The sequence below is a fragment of the Mauremys mutica genome, chromosome 1, assembly GCF_020497125.1.
Source record: "Mauremys mutica isolate MM-2020 ecotype Southern chromosome 1, ASM2049712v1, whole genome shotgun sequence".
In the NCBI taxonomy this organism is placed as follows: domain Eukaryota; kingdom Metazoa; phylum Chordata; order Testudines; family Geoemydidae; genus Mauremys; species Mauremys mutica.
Window position 1 is genome coordinate 288,823,514 of NC_059072.1, and position 17,400 is coordinate 288,840,913.

The following is a 17,400-nucleotide window of genomic DNA, read 5'->3' on the forward strand; positions in this document are numbered from 1 at the left end:
ATTTGTGAACCAATAATTATGAAATCTTTTTGAATATAAAAAGAGTTATAGGCTTGTAAAATCTCAAACCCCACCAGCTTCACCAATGTCTCTCTAAAATATCACAATGAAAAGAATCAGAAAAATACATTACTGGAGATTTCATGTTTGTCATTATGTGAAATAATCAGACAATAGAAACTGGAACAATTTGTGATCTCAAACTTTAATATTAACATTTATTATTGTAAGTGGCATGGCATTTAGGTAGAAAGTCATCCCCCAAAAATGGCTCAATCAATTAGTGACATTTAAGTGACAAAAAAATCATTCAGTTCATTATGGAAAAATATCTCTCAGATATTTTTCACATTAAAGTGTCTTTCTCAATTACCTATGCTTCATTTAAGTGGCATGAAATATTCTCTGAATGTATATATCTGAATATATTTGCATGCTTGGACATTCAACTGAAGTAGTTTCAGGTGTGAATAAGTGGAATAACAAGCATTAATACATATATCTGCTTTTATTTTATTTAATAAATAGGCATTTATTGTAAATATATGAAGGATTAGATATTTGAAGTATCACACATTCAATTTATATCAAAACTCTATGTTTTCTGTCTGAGTGGGAAATGGACACTCTGAGAGAACTTTGTTGCACTGTGCTGTGTGTGCACTGAGGGTTTCCCTAAAAGTAATAGTTCTCCAGGAACAAGTCTCTTGTTCAAGCTGTAAATAAATTGCTTGTCTTTGGCATCCTGAGATATAAGACACAAGCCAACCATATATGTTGTTAAATTAAGAATACAACTTTATTAATAGACAATCAACATTACAAATTAAATCCTGTCATCGCTACCCATCAGAAATAGCCAATGTGGGTTTCTGCTATTAGACCCTCACACAACATGATAGCCCTCTGTTCACTGACCAGAGCTGGGGACATTTCCTAGCCCCCTGCTCCCTTCATCAATATAATAAATAATAACAATAGCAACAAGACATTAGGCTCTGCAACATAGATCACTTTTTTACCACTTCCTCATATGAGGATTAGGTCTTTGATGCACATATGGTTGACTTGAACTCTCCGCCCAAAACAAACAAACAAACAAACAAAAAACACAAACAAAGACAGTTCCAAGCAGCCTTCCTAAATTGGCTAGTGTGTTGCTAGTTGGACATACATACCCTAATCAGGTACAAAACTGTGACAAAACAAACAAACAATAAAAAACCAAGCAACCAAACACAAACAACACTTTTTAGCTGCTGAAAGGAAGTGGAAAAACAAAACAAACCCATGAACTTCTGGACAATTTTCTCTTGCGGAAAAAGTATCTTCCTATTGTCAAAGAGCTATTACCTACAGCCCTCCATAGCCCAGAATTCAAGCGCCAACTGAAAAAAAAAAAAGTGAAGTGCAGTGGGGTAGATTTCTGTTGCTGAACAGTGCCTCATGCAAGGGATGGGGGGGAATACACCTTCACTAGGAAGGGGGACATGCAGCTAATGATAAGCACCTGCTGCATTCCCTCCAAAGGTAAAGAAGTGACAGGAATGCACAAGAGGAATGTGTCCAGTCCTGACTATACATCTCTGCACTTGGATGCAGTATGGCCAAAACCTGAGGCCCTAAGGACACTGTGCCCAAAAGGAAATGTGAGGAGGAGGAAAAGAAGAAAGTGAAGAAAGCTTTATCTTCATCTGGCCAATTCAACACCCCATCCTGCTAAGTGGTCAGGCAATTAAGAGATGTGCAAAACTTATTTCCTTCTCCTAATCATTTTTGTGTGTCTAATATTCAGGGCACATCCTAGATTCATCCATTCATTTTAACTTTACAGAATTTCATTATATCAATCTTGTTCATACTTTGCAACAGTAAGGGAAAATAAAAGCCCATGTTTTTCTAGCAGTTGATTAGAAGTTATTTGATGCTACTTGCTCTATGTTTTAACATATTTTAATATAACAGTAAATTGCAGAAGAAAAAGAGCATTTAGAAGCACACAGGCTATTAACAAAAGGCTTACTGTTTGCACTTTGCTCTTCATATTATTTTTCATAAAACTGCAAAATACATAGCACAAAGAAAATAATTGCATTTTAAAACTGAAGACATGTTATTACAAGCTCTCTGAACTTTATTTCACCTAACCTAAAGGACCTGACCACATCGCTCTTATCAGTGAAGATGTCAACAGACTACAAAAATGCACAAACCAAGTAAAAGAAGTAATGGAGAAGATAGATTTGAGACACAATGCAAAGAATGTAAAGTCTTGTTAATGGGAACTATAGGGACAGAAATCAAAATTGAAGAAGAGAAACTGGAAAAGGTTGACAATTTTACGTATCTTGGAAGTACTATCAGCCAAGATGGTACTAGTTCTGAGGAAATAAGAAGAAGGATCGGGAAGGCAAACACTGTATTTGGAAGACTCAAAAACATCTGGCAACTTAAAAACATCTCCCTCAAGACAAAACTGAGGGCTTGGCTACACTTGGGAGTTGCAGCGCTGGTGGAGGCTTTCCAGCGCTGCAACTTAGTAACTGTCCACGCCTGCAAGGCACATCCAGCGCTGCAACTCCCTGGCTGCAGCGCTGGTTGAACACCTGGTCTGCTTGGGGTGTAGCGAGTGCAGCGCTGGTGATCCAGCGCTGCTCATCAGGTGTGGACACACACCAGCACTGTTATTGTCCTCCAGGGTATTAGCAGATATCCCAGAATGCTTTTAACTAAATTACTCTCTTTGTTTTGATATGCAGCCTCTCTTTGTTTTGTTGTGAACTCGGAGCTCCGGTGCTCCGGGAGCTGCTTATCTAAAAAACAAACACAGCTCCTGTTTGCTGTGATCAATCTGTACCTGACTGTGAACAATCAAATGAGATAACCCCTGTGAACGAGGCAGGCAGGGAGTGAGTGTTTGCTTGTCAGAGAAGCAGAGGGGAGAAAGAGAGTCCGTTGGATGCAGGCTGTTTGCAGTTAAGAGTTAAGAATAAGGGGTCGGGAACATTTTCTGATTTTGCAAGGCAGGAAGCTAACACACAGTGTTGGCTCCAAAAATCCACTCTCTCTCCTCCGCTCCCTGTCACACTACACCCCACCCCACCCCCCTTCTTTTGAAAAGCACGTTGCTGCCACTTGAATGCTGGGATAGCTGCCCATAATGCATCATTCCCAACAGTGCTGCAAATGCTGCAAATGTGGCCACACACCAGCGCTGGCAGCTGTGAGTGTGGCCACACACCAGCGCTGTTCCTACACAGCTGGATGACCAGCACTGTAAACTCCCAGCGCTGCAACTCTCAAGTGTAGCCAAGCCCTGAATGTGTACAAAGTAATTGTTATCGCCATCACAACATATAGCAGTGAGACATGGCAACTTATCAAGAAAGATATGCAAAAGCTGGATGCATTCCATTACAAATGTCTGAGAAGAATATTGGGAATAACATATAGAGATAGGAAGACGAATGAAGAAGTAAGAAAAATTACTGGACAAAGTACCCTCTCACAAATAATCTACAAAACAAGACATCAGTGGCTTGGACATGTGCTGAGAATGGAAAAAGAACACTTACCAAATACCACCCTTGAATGGAAGCCAGAAAACGCAAGAAGAAAGAGAGGAAGAACACAAATAACATGGAAATGAACAGTTCTGAACAACATCAATCACCTCAACAAGAAATGGGAAGATTTGGAGAGAAGGGCAGTTGACAGGCAAGAATGGCAAATATGGGTAGCCCAATGTGCAGCAAAGCAGGGGATGGACTAAGGTCTAAGGTAAAGGAGCAACAAACTGATATGCATTTAACTGTCCCTCAGAATGAAGTAGCCCATACCATAATTTAATTTTATATAGTGTCCTTCACATATTGTGTCACTTTACAAAGCTTGTCATCCATAAATTTATATATATATATATATATCTCCAGACTAGATTAAAAAAAGTTAAATAATTCAGTCTCTCTCTCTCTCTGTCTGTGTATATATATATGTATATTTATATATATATATATTTTTAAATAATGTGTCTGTACATCACTGTAGGTAGGGGATGTACAATTAGAATATTTACAAATCTTACAACAGAACAAAACAAAACAATCCAAGACTCCACTTCATCCATTTAGGAATGCAGAGGTAACAAAAATACCACTGTCTTAACACAACACATTCATATAAACCCATGAGAACAGAATTCCCAGGAATGTAATGAATTGTGGATGTGCTCCAAGCAAAAAAATTGAACTGGTTTCTCTCTTATCTCCACCACACAACTTCTTTCCCCCATATTCCATAACTTTCCTATGTTCCCGTTGCCACATTCCAAATTGCCCTCCAAAATGTCTGCTTATAAAGGGCAATTTTATAATACTTAGAGATTCCAGAGGAGTCTCTGGTGGATGCTTCACACGGGTTATGCTGAATCAGTGCTTACATTGGCTATATTCCCTATGTGGCCTAAGCCAACCACTTCTTGTGGAGTGCTGCTGGTCCCCTGTAGGCTGCCTGATATGGAAAAAGTTGTGGCCACTCTTTGACACTGCATCCACCCCAGGGTGTATTTGGAAGATCATTAGCTGTATGCTTCTATATTGTACCCTAAGCTTAATTATATTAACATATCAAACATAAAATATTTATGAGTAATCTGATACCATGTATTTGATATTTTTTATTCCCGGTATTATCAGTCACTTTATTTTCCACCAAAAAGAGTTACGCAGTTTTCAATAATCTACCAAACTATGTACATCTACATGTAGCACAAATTACTTTACTGTTCATAGATGTTTGAGCACAATTAGAAAGTTTGAAAGACAGATGTCTTTAATGTAATATATATTCCTTTGCCACATACTACAACGACATTTACTCAGCAATTTATGACTTTTCAAGTAGTCCTATGGCCTGTCTAGTCCCACCAATTTCTCATTCTATTGTCTCCAGTAACATGCTTTTCTATATATGGTTCAGCTGGCTCACTGATAGCAGCCTGTGGCAGGATGGACTAGGTCTGGAGGCCCCTGCTGGCCCAGAATAGAGCACCGAGAAGTCCTCCAGGCAGCCTACAGTGGCTGCAGAAGAACGGCCAATCAGAGGGGCTGCTGGAGTGACCAATAAGGGGCCAGAAAGGCCAGATAAAAGGCAAGCAGCAGAGCAGAGCCTGCAGTTGCTTTGTGGAGCTTAACGAGGGAGGACTGGGTGCCTGGCTGGCTAAATGAGCAGCAGGCCACTGGCAGCTCACTGCAGAGAGCTCATCAGGCAGAACTGAGCCCAGGGAAGGCTGCCAAAGTCCAGATGCCTGGTTGGCTGGATAGAGTAGCAGCAGGGCCATGAAAAGGTCAGTGTGAGCAGGCTGAGACCAGGGGACTGAGCCCGGGACCTGACCAGACGAGGGTACCGAGATGGGCCCTGTTGGTCTGGTAGCAGACTGAGCCCAGGGAGGGCAGCTGAAAAGGACAATAGCTGAGAGTACCAAGATGGGCCCCAGCTGGGAGTTTGAAGAAGGCAGTGCATTGGAGAAGAAGCCTTCAAGCTACAGCCCCATACCAGGTCCAAGAAAGAACCTGGACTGTATACCCTGGAAGGGGGGACAGCATGTGCAGCTCAGCTGGAAGACTGAGCTGCCAAAGACTAGCCAAACCAGCGGCTGGGGGGTGCTTGCGAGAGGCAGGCACCACCCTGAAATAAGACCAAAAAAGAAAAGCAGGCAAACACCTAATTGAGAGAAAGGGGGCCATCCATGAGAGGTGGGTGCTCCTCCTGCCCCATGAAAAGACTGTGTTTGCAGGTGCTATTGGCCAGGGAAAAGGGGGCACACACGAGAGGCAGATGCCAACCCCATTACACAGCCTCACGTTCTTCCTGTTGAATGCAAGGTCAGCCATCAACAAAATCAATATTCTTCACGATTTCATTTTGGATGAGGTACCTGAAATAACCTCCCTGACAGAGATTTCTTTAGGTGCCATTTAATTTAGCCTGCTCTATTGTAGCCAAGGCAATGTCCTCTCTTTCCACTCCACCTCCAAAGGCCTCCGGCTGCTGTTTATCAAAATAACAGGAAGGTATGGAGTACTGCTAGATTCAAAACTAAGACTACAATATCATGTAATATCATTGGCTAAAAAATATCTTCCATCTGCAGCTTGCTAGGAAACATCAACCCTTCCTCCCCAATAAAGATCTAGCCACAGTGGTCCACGTGTTCAACACCTCCAGAACAAATAGCTGCAACTCACTATATCTGAGACTGAATGTGACTGCAATGCAGAGACTCATACACAATATAACTGCACATATGCTTGTGCTACGATCCCTCCACTGGTTCACAGTCTGCTTCAGTTGCTGTTTACGGCCTTGGTTCATGACCTACCATAACAGATGAACTCATCTAGGACAATACAAATTGTAAAGCCCAAGATGAAGCACATGAAACCTAGAAATAAGTAATTCACAAACACAGTCAAAGGGGTTTATAGTGGAATGAACTCCCAGAAGAGATGAAGTTAATGCAGTATAACCCTCTATGATAATACCTTCCCACCATAAGTGGAATGAGTTATGAAAAGAATACATCTACCTAGGTAGAGTTTCCTATAAACAGGGAAGGAACACAGGTGCAAGATTCCATGAGGGACCCTGTCATGGTGATTTAATTCACCAGCACAACACTTGGATAGAAAGACAGAAAATAGAAGATAGTATGAATCTGAATGCAAAAGAGAGCTCTAAGTCTTGACCCTTTTATCATATATTTTCATGCAATATGCATGTGTGACGATGCAGTTCTGGCGGGACCCAACTGAGAGATGAATGGGGATGAATGGTTATGAAAACCAACACCCCAATAAAAGAAAATGGTTCTCTCGATCCCAAAGGACCAAGCCCCAGACCCAAGTCAATATACACATCAGATCTTACCCACAAATCACGGTGTTGCGAATCCTTTAGAATCTAAAATCTAAAGGTTTATTCATAAAAGGAAAAAGATAGAGATGAGAGTTAGAATTGGTTAAATGGAATCAGTTACATACAGTAATGGCAAAGTTCTTAGTTCACGCTTGTAGCAGTGATGGAGTAAACTGCAGGTTTAAATCAAGTCTCTGGAGAACATCCCCCGCTGGGATGGGTCATTCAGTCCTTTGTTCAGAGCTTCAGTTTGTAGCAAAGTCCCTCCAGAGGTAAGAAGCAGGATTGAAGACAAGATGGAGATGAGGCATAAGCCTTTTATAGACTTTTCCAGGTGTAACAACCTCTTTGTCCTTACTGTGGAAAGTTACAGCAAAATGGAGTCTGGAGTCACATGGGCAAGTCCCTGCATACTTTGCTGAGTTACAAGGCGTATCTGCCTTCTCTCCATGGGTTAATTGTGTAGCTGATGGTCCTTAATGGGCCATCAAGCAGGCTAGTCAGAGCTAACACCAACTTGTCTGGAATGTTTCACAGAAACACAGCACAAATTTGAAATACAGACAGTATAGAGCCAATACTCATAACTTCAACTACAAAATGATACATACATATAGACAGCATAATCATAACCAGCAACCCATAACCTGGTCTTAGACCCCCTTTACATAAGATTTGGTGCCACTACAGGACCTTGGTTGCAAACCATGTTCTATATGGTCCCAGTTTATATCAATAACATCACAGCATGAAAAAATTAGCTATGTGCCACTTCCATGTAAACTAAATTAAAATGGTGTGAATTAACAAGGCATAGTTGGGGCCTGGGATACTCATCCAACATGTGTGGTTATGTGTAAGCCAGAAAGGGTAGAGAAGATGAACTAATTTAATGGCACTGGGATAATCAAGTACAGATGTAGTTTAATGAATGAAAAACATAACATATGCATGTTAAACTTGCACAGCCAACATTTACAATACCTGGCAGATAATTGAAGCTTACAATGACCTTGTGAGCTTTTCATGGTGCATGTTTTTGCAAGGATGAACTGTTCTTGAACAATTTCTCCAATGTATTAAGCACAAAGATGCTTTCCTTCAATAACAGGCATCCTTATCTTTTCTTGTTTCTTTTGTTCATTAGCAAAAGTATTTATGGTCAATGTAAAGCATGACTGACTCCTTTAATATGTGAAGACTCCTATTATACATCCCTGGTATCATATCTCTAGGTCTCTGGAACAGAACATAACTGTATTCCTCACCTTTTACTTTTTGGTAGGTTTCCTCATTACAACACTAAGTCTACAGAATAACCGGTTGTTATAAGTTATTTTCTGCCCAGTAGTTTCATCTACACAAATATATTTTAAATGTATTTTGTATTCATGAAGATATACAATGTGTCCTCCCTCCACCCTGCATGAGAGTTTCTAAAGGTACAATTTTGGTGCAGCAGAAGCATCAACAGCAAAAACTCAAAGACATAAGTAAAGCAAACAGTTCTGAGGTAGTTTTTATACTTTGTGCTAAGAAATCAACTTGTTCCTGTATTATGACATGAGCTACTTCTTTGTTGTGGTTCCTGCTTACTACATAGTGATAGAGATAAATTTTACATTGATGAATATGGAGCAAAGTAGCAAACCTGTGGGGGATTTCCACATCTACATGGCAAAAATGTGTTTCTCTATGTTCATATTTGAAATACACACTGATCTGTATGGTGAACTATATGTTATTAGATACCAAGACAAAAGGCAACACATCCTGATTTGCAGCCAACACTTGTGTCTTGATGAGCAGATGATTCAACTAACATTAAAGCTATCATCCAATTCTGTAAGCAAAATATTGATGATTTAGTTACAAGAAAGAAAGAATTGCATGAACTTCATATTTCACTACTGAGTTCAAAGTCAGTGAGAGCATACACTTTGCTTAAAAATTTCTTAAGAATTTTTCACATAATTTTATTCAAACGCTGATAGAATTTGTTAGCTAAATCAAATTTTTTTGTCGAGTTATGCTTTAGTTAGTTAGACAGTAAGCAATAGTTAGAATAACATCTGAAAATTTGGCTAGTTTTGTTTAAATATGCTATCTTAATTATATTTATTGATGTATCCAAAAGTAATAACCATATTAAAAATATTACAGTGGACTTGAGATGGCAATGTTTTAAAACACATCAGCTGTTTACATAGCAACAATCAAATAGATATTAATTACCAGATGCCAAATTCCTGTCACTGAACTTTGTAACATATTTGGTGACATACAATCCTACTCAGCTCAAGAGTGATTTTTTTTCAAACTTTAGAGAATATTTTAAAAAAGGGTTAAATACAGAAAAATATCTGAAACTAACTGCACATTTATATTTCAATCTTCTATGTCATGTTACCACATGTTGAGGCTATATGGGGAACATACATTTAACACTGGTGTCTCTTCACAAATAGTTTTGACACAATAAGGTGTGACGTTCAAGTTTCTAAAGTGACAAAGTTTTTTCTGCCCTGTTTTTGGTTTACACTTTCCTTCACTAATCTCCCAAATGGGACACATGTACACAGTTAAGTTTTTGATAAAAAATGAGCTGTCTCTGCTGTTCTCTTTAAAGGGTTTTTAAATCTTTTTTTTATCACTGAATACTGAGAGCAAAATCAATGCACAGGGGACTTTGCAGTTCAGCTGTCATGGCATAAATCAATATTTAAAAAGCACAATAGTGATTTTTCTTCCGTTGAAAGAAGGGCTTTGTGTCCTGAATTTCTTGTTCTATTAAAATACATAACTGCCTAGGCTAGAATACAAACTCTAATATTGACTTATAACTAGATTTTACTAGCTCAATAATGATATAAAAGAACAGTAATAGAACTGCTAATGTTTGACTTCTGTACTCCTTTCAACAATGATTCAAGCTGTCTCTTATTGCATTAGGGAAATCATCTCTCACCCTCTTCCATTTGCATTCACGAAGGGCTTGGTGTAACACTCTTTTAATGGCGCACTAAAGCAGGGTAAAAGTAGTGAAGTATCCTGAGGAAAACATGAGCTTCTTATCAATTTTTTTAATGAGAAAAGCCCTCTTTCCTCCTCCAAACAACTAATTTCAGACAAGGAAGTGATATGCAAGTGCTGTATGTATCATTGTATTGCCTACTACAGCCTTCCATCATGCATATGATGATTTATGAGCTAGAAGGTGAGGCCATCCAATTCAGTTTTGCCACTGTATTCCTCTCCTTGCCTTGTCACCATGAAACCTTTCATTCTGTGATTATGTCCCAGTTGCACAATGGCCTTTACAACACCCCTCCCAAATGCTTAACTACCCCTAAGCAAATTTCTCTGCTGTGACTGAACATCCCTTGGGCTTACTGTCTGACTGCATTAATGGCAGAGACAAACGGTAAGAATTAGATGGGTGGTGGCCCTCTATCTAGTATTTTCTACTACTACAAGAACACAAAGGCAGGAGGCTAATGAAGGCAGCTAGTCGTTAACCTGCAACCTGATCGCAGTCTATGAAGTTTGCACACTCTTGTGATTCACTCTCTTTTGTTTACTGCTGCTGCTGCATTTGTTGACGTCCTTTTACTCTTAGGGCCATGCAGCGATCTGAGAACCAACATCAAAAGGCGACCAGACCTGCACGGCACCGGGGGGGAGGAGGACAGTTAGACCTGCAGACTTACTTGCCTGAAAAAGATTGAAGCATGCATCTGTCTCTCCTCTATGAAGGCTCCAGTGCACATCTGCGTCACTTACAGCCTGGAAGGGGGCGGCTCGGAGGGAGGCGCTGAGGAAGCAGATGGAAAATTGTACAGTGAGGACCTTGACAGCTTCGCGGGCGGGGAGCGGGTGTCCCCCCTCCTCGTGATGTATATAAAAGAAGCCCCGCTTGCTCCCTTCGCCAGCTCCCGGGCTTTGCTTGCCCAGATAACTGCAAGCCGGGGACTCCCCTGAGGGTGGGTGAGTGGGTGACTCTATTCTCCCCTTCTAGTCTGCCACTGAGCAATGCGAGGCGGAGGAAGAGCCCCCCGGCGTTATACCCTGGCGGCGGCGGCTGAGCCCGCTCTCGGCTTGTGTCTGTGAATCAGATTAGTGCTTCCTGAGCAGCCTCCCTCATCCCCTCTCCTTCGCAAGTCTCTCTCTCTTTCCGGAGAGCTGCCTCTGCCTCTCTCCCCCGCTTTGCCTGGCTCGCTCTCCAGCCCGGTGCGCCTCTCCATTCTCCGTCCTCCCCGCGCGCGTCGCTCCCGCCCCGCGCCACCGCTCTCGGCCGGGCCCCTCGGAGAGGCTGGGGCTGCCGAGCCGGGACTTTCCGCAGCTGCCGGGGGGCCATCGCCGCGCGCGGGGCTGGGCGCAGCAGAACAGCGGGCGCCCTCCTGCCTGGGCCATTTTGCAGTGTCAGGCTGCGCGTCGCGCCGCTCGCGCCTCCCCGGCTGCAGCCCCCTTCCCGCGCGGTGCTCTTAGCCCCTCTCGCTCTTCCCCGCTTGCCCAGAGCAGCAGCAGCAGCAGCATGTCAGGCTCGGGCAGGAAGGACTTTGACGTGAAGCACATCTTGCGCCTTCGCTGGAAACTATTCAGCCACCCGTCGGCGCCGGCCGGGCCGGTGGGGGGCGGCTGCTTGCAGCCGGACGGCAGCTTCGAGCACTGGGGGCCGAGCCAGAGCCGCCTGCTGAAGAACCAGGAGAGGGGCAGCAGCGCCTTCTGGAAGAAATCCTCTTCCTCCAGCCCGCTCAACGGGACCCTGCTGCCCGCCACCAGGCATGGGCCGGGCCATCGGCCGTCGCCCAGGACCGTCTTCTACGTGGAGACCCTGGAGGAGGAGGAGGTGCGCGGCGGGCTGGAGCTTACCCGAGAGCAGGAGAAGTCGCTGGTGCTGCAGGAGATGAAGGAGGAGCCGGCGGACTGTTCGGACTGCAGCAGCCAAGCAACAGGTGAAGGATGTGGACACAGGTACAGTGACCCGCGCGGCGCACCCCAATCCGTGAGGGTGAGGTTAAGGGGAAGGGAGGATCAGAGGTCGGACGCTCCCCAGACTGTGTCCGTGTTCACGGCCAAGCCAGCCTCAACTTTGGAGGCTTCTTGTTGGTTGGTTTGTTTTGACCAACTTTAGTTGGGCAAGCAAGTGGGCCGTCCCGGCAGAAGGGAGCTCAGCTCCACAAGGCTCATCAGCCTGGGGACTTAGGTCATTGCTTTTTTGCCACCGGGATTGCACGGGGGGTTGGCTTCTACAAAGTACTCTCGACCTTCCTCTAGCTCTTTACAGCCATGGGCAGGACATGTCTGCTGTCAGGCTCCCCCCGGTAAATTGCTGGTGTCATGACTAGCTACTACACACCAGGGGAAAAAATGGTAACTTGAAAAAAAAGTTTACTAAAAATGTCACTCTGGACCTTTTAAATGCAAAAGACTTAGTAAAAGCATCAAAAACCTAAAATCTGATAGAAAAAGATGACCTGAAGATGTGGCAATTTTTTTTTCAAATTTGTTACTTAAATCCTAAAAGATGGTGGCTCAGCATTTTCTCTCTCCTCAAATCAATTTCCTTTACACTGCATAAGCAAGTTCAGAGGCAATATAATATTTAGGACAATGAGAACCTAACATTAAAATGGTGAACTGTCCAGCTCAAAGAGGAAGGAGATACCTGAGAAACTACAAGTTAAGTCAGTGAGAAAGGTGATTTCAGGCATGTGTTTTTCAGACCTCTCCCGCCCCCCATTATTCAGTTATTTTTCTAACTTCTTAGGGTAAAAAGAAATGAAAAGTTAAATTAATAGTATATTCATTAAAAAAGTGGAGTGTAATTTAGAGGGGACAAGACTTTTTGATGCAAGTGAAACTGAAGACTAGATCCCTGAGGTCCATCAACACTGCATCAGTGTCTGTTTCCCCTGCTTTACTCATTACATTAGTAACTTTCATTGCATTTCTTTTGCTCTATAGTTATGTTTTCCTTAGTAAGTGAAATTTCAGTTTTATTTATAAACAGAAAGGCAAGTCCTGGTACTCTGTTTGCTGTATTGCAAATAACACATATTTTTATTGTATAAGTTCTCTGGGATTCACATGATTGAAGATCAAACTTCATTTGACAGAAGCCACTCTAGAGTATGTAAAAGCTTTCACACGGGGACCGAAAACATATTTAATCTATTTGAAAAAGGCTTTTAACATTTTTTATCAGTTAGTGTAGTTCATTTCACAGTAGCTACCTTGTTTAAACAAATGTGGACCATCCAAGGCGTGAGTTAGAGTACTTTGTTACTGGTGCTGAAATTTTATGTACTTTGGAGATTATTTTCAGAATGAGTTGGATGTTTAACACAGAATTAAAGATACAAATATTTGCAATGTATATATAAGGAAAACCATCAGCAGTTCATAATAAAAGCATTTATAGTTCATATAAATTTTCTATGCACACATTTATTGTTGGGCGCATCATTGATTTAAGGATCCCAACAGATGCTGCATATTGACCAAAGAAAAAAATACTTTCCAGCTTACTGAATTTGAATGGAATTGCTTTATCCATGAGGATAGGTATGATAATTAGATGTGTATTTTCTGACATGAGTTGTGTTTAATGGGTTATGTGTGTTCTTAGGTTTTCAGACTGCATTGGTTTTATGCTTTGGATTCATTGTTACTTCAGTAACGTACAGAGCCATCTATTATTGCTATTGTTTTGTTAAACTCATATATTAATTTTTGAGTAGTCAAAATGGTTAGATTAATGAAAGGAAAACAGTTTTATTGGTAAAAAAGAAAACAACCTCTTTTTCAAAAAAGAAAAATGTATCGATTAAAATAGTTTTATAATACAGAGGATTTTTCCAGGATAAGTCCAATTTAACTATTTCAGTTTTCAATACCATGATGTGGGGGTATAAAGTATTGAAATAATTACTTTTCTGTGATAGAGCATCATCATCTTTATCCTTCTGACATGTACTGTTCAGCACAGTGAGTCGAGTATACTTTTACATTAAAAAAACCTAACATTTCATCTTACTGTTTAACACCTGATGACAGCTACCGTGTGCTGCCAACAATCTTCTCTATGCCCTGACCACTTTTGTTTTGCTTTCTATAGTAACTATGATTGCTGAAATGTAGTATCAACTTCACTGCTTGTTTACATCATTGTTTCTGTAAGATATATGATCCATGGTTCATTATTGAATGACAGCCTAATTCTATCTAAATCTATGGCACAAGTGCAAAGCTGCTAACCATATACCAGTGTGTTCGGCCCACTGAGTATGAAATTGTTGAAGTCTTGCAGCTCTGGTTTCCCATATTTTGATATGTGGTTTAAGACTGTGGTAACACTTCAAATGCTTTTGATTCTGGGAACTAAAACAGCAAACTTGTTTACTTCAAAACTGGAAGTCCTGTAAGATTTCAGATTCCATCCATACATTGAAATTGTTGGTATACCTTTTGATATTATGATAAACTGAAGATAATAGAAGTTATTCCTAAAATGGTGTACTTTAGTATGATGATATACCTGTCTTATAGGAAATATAAATCCACAGTATATACACTAAAAATCCTTTCCAGAAAAGAAAGTAAATAATTTTTAATTTCTTTGATGAATGTTATCTTTTTCATAACAGCAATTTTAACACATATTTTCATGTTTAAAATTTTAAATAAATACCTCATAAGCATGAACAAATTGTAGAATTTATTTTGCTGATGGGTGTTGTGTTCTTAACATAAACACACTACGGAATAATGTGAGTTCCTTGTGCATGTAATCAACACTGTAACAGGTATAGGAAGGCAGTGTTTTCATGGGAGGGCCTAAATGTATGATTCCACTTTCTATGAGTATGAATCTCATTCATGTCTTTCCTTGGGTTCTGATCTGCATGCTCATGTCCAGGCCAGACAGTTATTGGAATTCCTGTCACTGTTCAGGGCAAGTGCAACTTTATTTCTCCTCAGTGGTCCAGTAAGGGCACACAATCCCAGGCTTCCAGCTCCCCAGCTGTTGCCTTTCTTGGGTAGAGAGAGACCCACATCTTGGTCCCTTTTGACTGAGGTGTTTCCGGGCTACTCAGTTCCCGGCTTTCATTATGTTATTTCCAGCAGAGACCAGTTGCCCAAGCACACCTGCTTGCTTTCACTTCAGAGATTGTTAATAGTGTGATGGCCCATGTTTATAGATGCCACACAGCTCTTTTTATGCAAGCCTATTTTATTTTTAAGGTAAAAGCCGTGTTCAGAAAACTGATTAAGAACAATAAAAGAAGCTACATACATACTAATAAGCTTACCAGACATCACCCCACACAAAGATTTTCTTCTGTGGACACAAGTTCATAAGATTCTCAACTCAGAATTATCATCCAGTGTTACGGATCTCAATAGGCCAAGTCCTTCCAACCCATCTCTATGGATTGGGACTCACCATGGACCAGGGATCCTGTCCATTTGCTGGATCAGGAAGAAGGCACCGACCCAGTTTAAAACCAGGCTATTTATTAAAAAAATCCTTTCTTTATATGTTGGTCCTTGCAGAATCCAGTTTGAACTAGTATATGTGTACCTTTCCAAGGGGGTGGATTCACAGGGTAGTTAATGAAGGAGTTACATTAGCATACACCTCCTACTAGAGAAGTTACATATAATTCTATAATAACACACACAAAAATTGTATTTTTAATACAATGGACCTCAATGATATTAAACCTAATTCAGTAAGGATTAATTTAATTCAACACATTTTATCTTTATTCCATAAGGTTTGTCCAGGATATTACAGGCTTTTGTCAGTCTGTCACAATTCCCATCTATTGATGCAATAACTTTGTGCTGACAGCTTTTAACAACAGCACACCTTATAGGTGGAAGTTCTTTCCTTTGGTGATTCATGACTCTTGACACAGGCTCAGTATTTAGATCTGAGCTAACAATTTAGCTGTTTGTTCTTAATTACTTTAACTCTTAAGTTTGACTTTACTATTCTCTAAAATAGTGTGGAATACATTTTATGAAGGGTATTATACAAATGTCAGTTTGATTGAAGCATAAAAGGCACATTTTGCTATGTCAAACTGATTTTGTTCGCCTGCAAAGAGGTATGTGGAGCAAATCCCACAAACATGTATGCACTTTCATAAAGTTATATTAACAGTGCCATTGATACCAACGACACTACTTGCACACGTAAAGATGCTCATACACATCACTTTTTGCAGGATTGGGCATCATATCAGGTAGAGTACCCTCATAATTTTCTGCCTCTTTTATTGCTACTATCAAATACTTTAATTTAATTAAATAGTTAAAACCTGTGCATATATATAGTGCGAAAATAGTTGACAGTTGATTGTTTGATTTAGCTTGGATTTAAAGATTTGATAGGCAACCTAGAGATAACAATAGATAGAAAAAAATATCAGCTATACTTATTATTAATGACATACACAAAAAACCTCATTAAAAGAACATAGTTAAAATTGCAAAGTCAACCACTTAGAATTTAGGATGTAATGTTGCCTGTGCAATCTTAATTCAGCCCTCATGGGCATATGTTTTATGATACAGTCTTTAACTGTATGTTCAAATACTAGTTTTTCCTGCCTCATGCAGTGCACAAGATGTGCAATTAATCAGCAGTTAATCAATATTTTGTTTTATCCTCATTGTTCAATGTATGGCCCCAGACCTTACTTAAAGCAAAGTATTGAAACCCTGCTCTGAAGACAGAATTATCAATTTCCTCACAGGATTATCTCTTGTTCCAGTCACTAGAGTATCTGACTGCTTCAAAAATATTAATTAATTTGTCTTCATAACACCTCTGTGAGGTGAGGGTGTTATTATCCCTGTTTTACAAGTGGGGAACTGAGATACAGAGAGATAAACGTCAAAAATATTCGCTAATTTTGAGTGCAGTTTGAGACTCCTAGGACATGATTTTGCAGAGCATTTAACATCATATATCACTTTATAAGTTCAAAGCACAGTTCCCATTAACTTCTGTTGCAGCTGTGAGTGCTCAGCACTTTTGCAAATCAGAGACAGTTGAGCACTCAGAAAATGAGAAATGCATACTTAGTGAGCACCTGTGAAAAGTTTGGTTTAAATGAGATGTCTGTCATCGCATAGGACCTCTGGACTAGATCTACAAAGGTCACTTAGACTCAGCACTGCATTGCACAGGCAACCTTAATTGTGGTTTTTCCTAACTTTGGAGCACTTGCCTTTGCAGCCATAATAATGTTCATTTAATATAGTTCTTTATGTATAATTTCCTGTTTTTCTTAAAAAAAAGCAAACTGAGAAAACAGAAATTCCATGATGTGGCTGTGACGGGTTATCATCCCCGGGTGCAGTCTGGGAGCTGTTGGAACCGCGCTGCCCTCTCACCATTTAGCTGAGTTGACCTATCTTAAACTGCTCTGCTGGGGACTCTGCCAGCCTCTTCAGCCCCTGTTATCA

General features: G+C 40.7%; 1 protein-coding gene across 2 annotated transcripts in view; it reads left to right on the top strand.

Annotated features, from left to right (window-relative positions):
- Positions 1 to 11,449: 11,449 nt before the first annotated feature.
- KLHL1 (kelch like family member 1) overlaps positions 11,450 to 17,400 on the top strand; it is a 415,060-nt gene continuing 409,109 nt past the window's right edge. For both annotated transcript variants that reach the window (XM_044979915.1, XM_044979923.1), the window contains exon 1: positions 11,450 to 11,889. In XM_044979915.1, coding sequence (XP_044835850.1) covers positions 11,450 to 11,889 — 440 coding nt within the window. The remainder of the gene's footprint in view (positions 11,890 to 17,400) is intronic.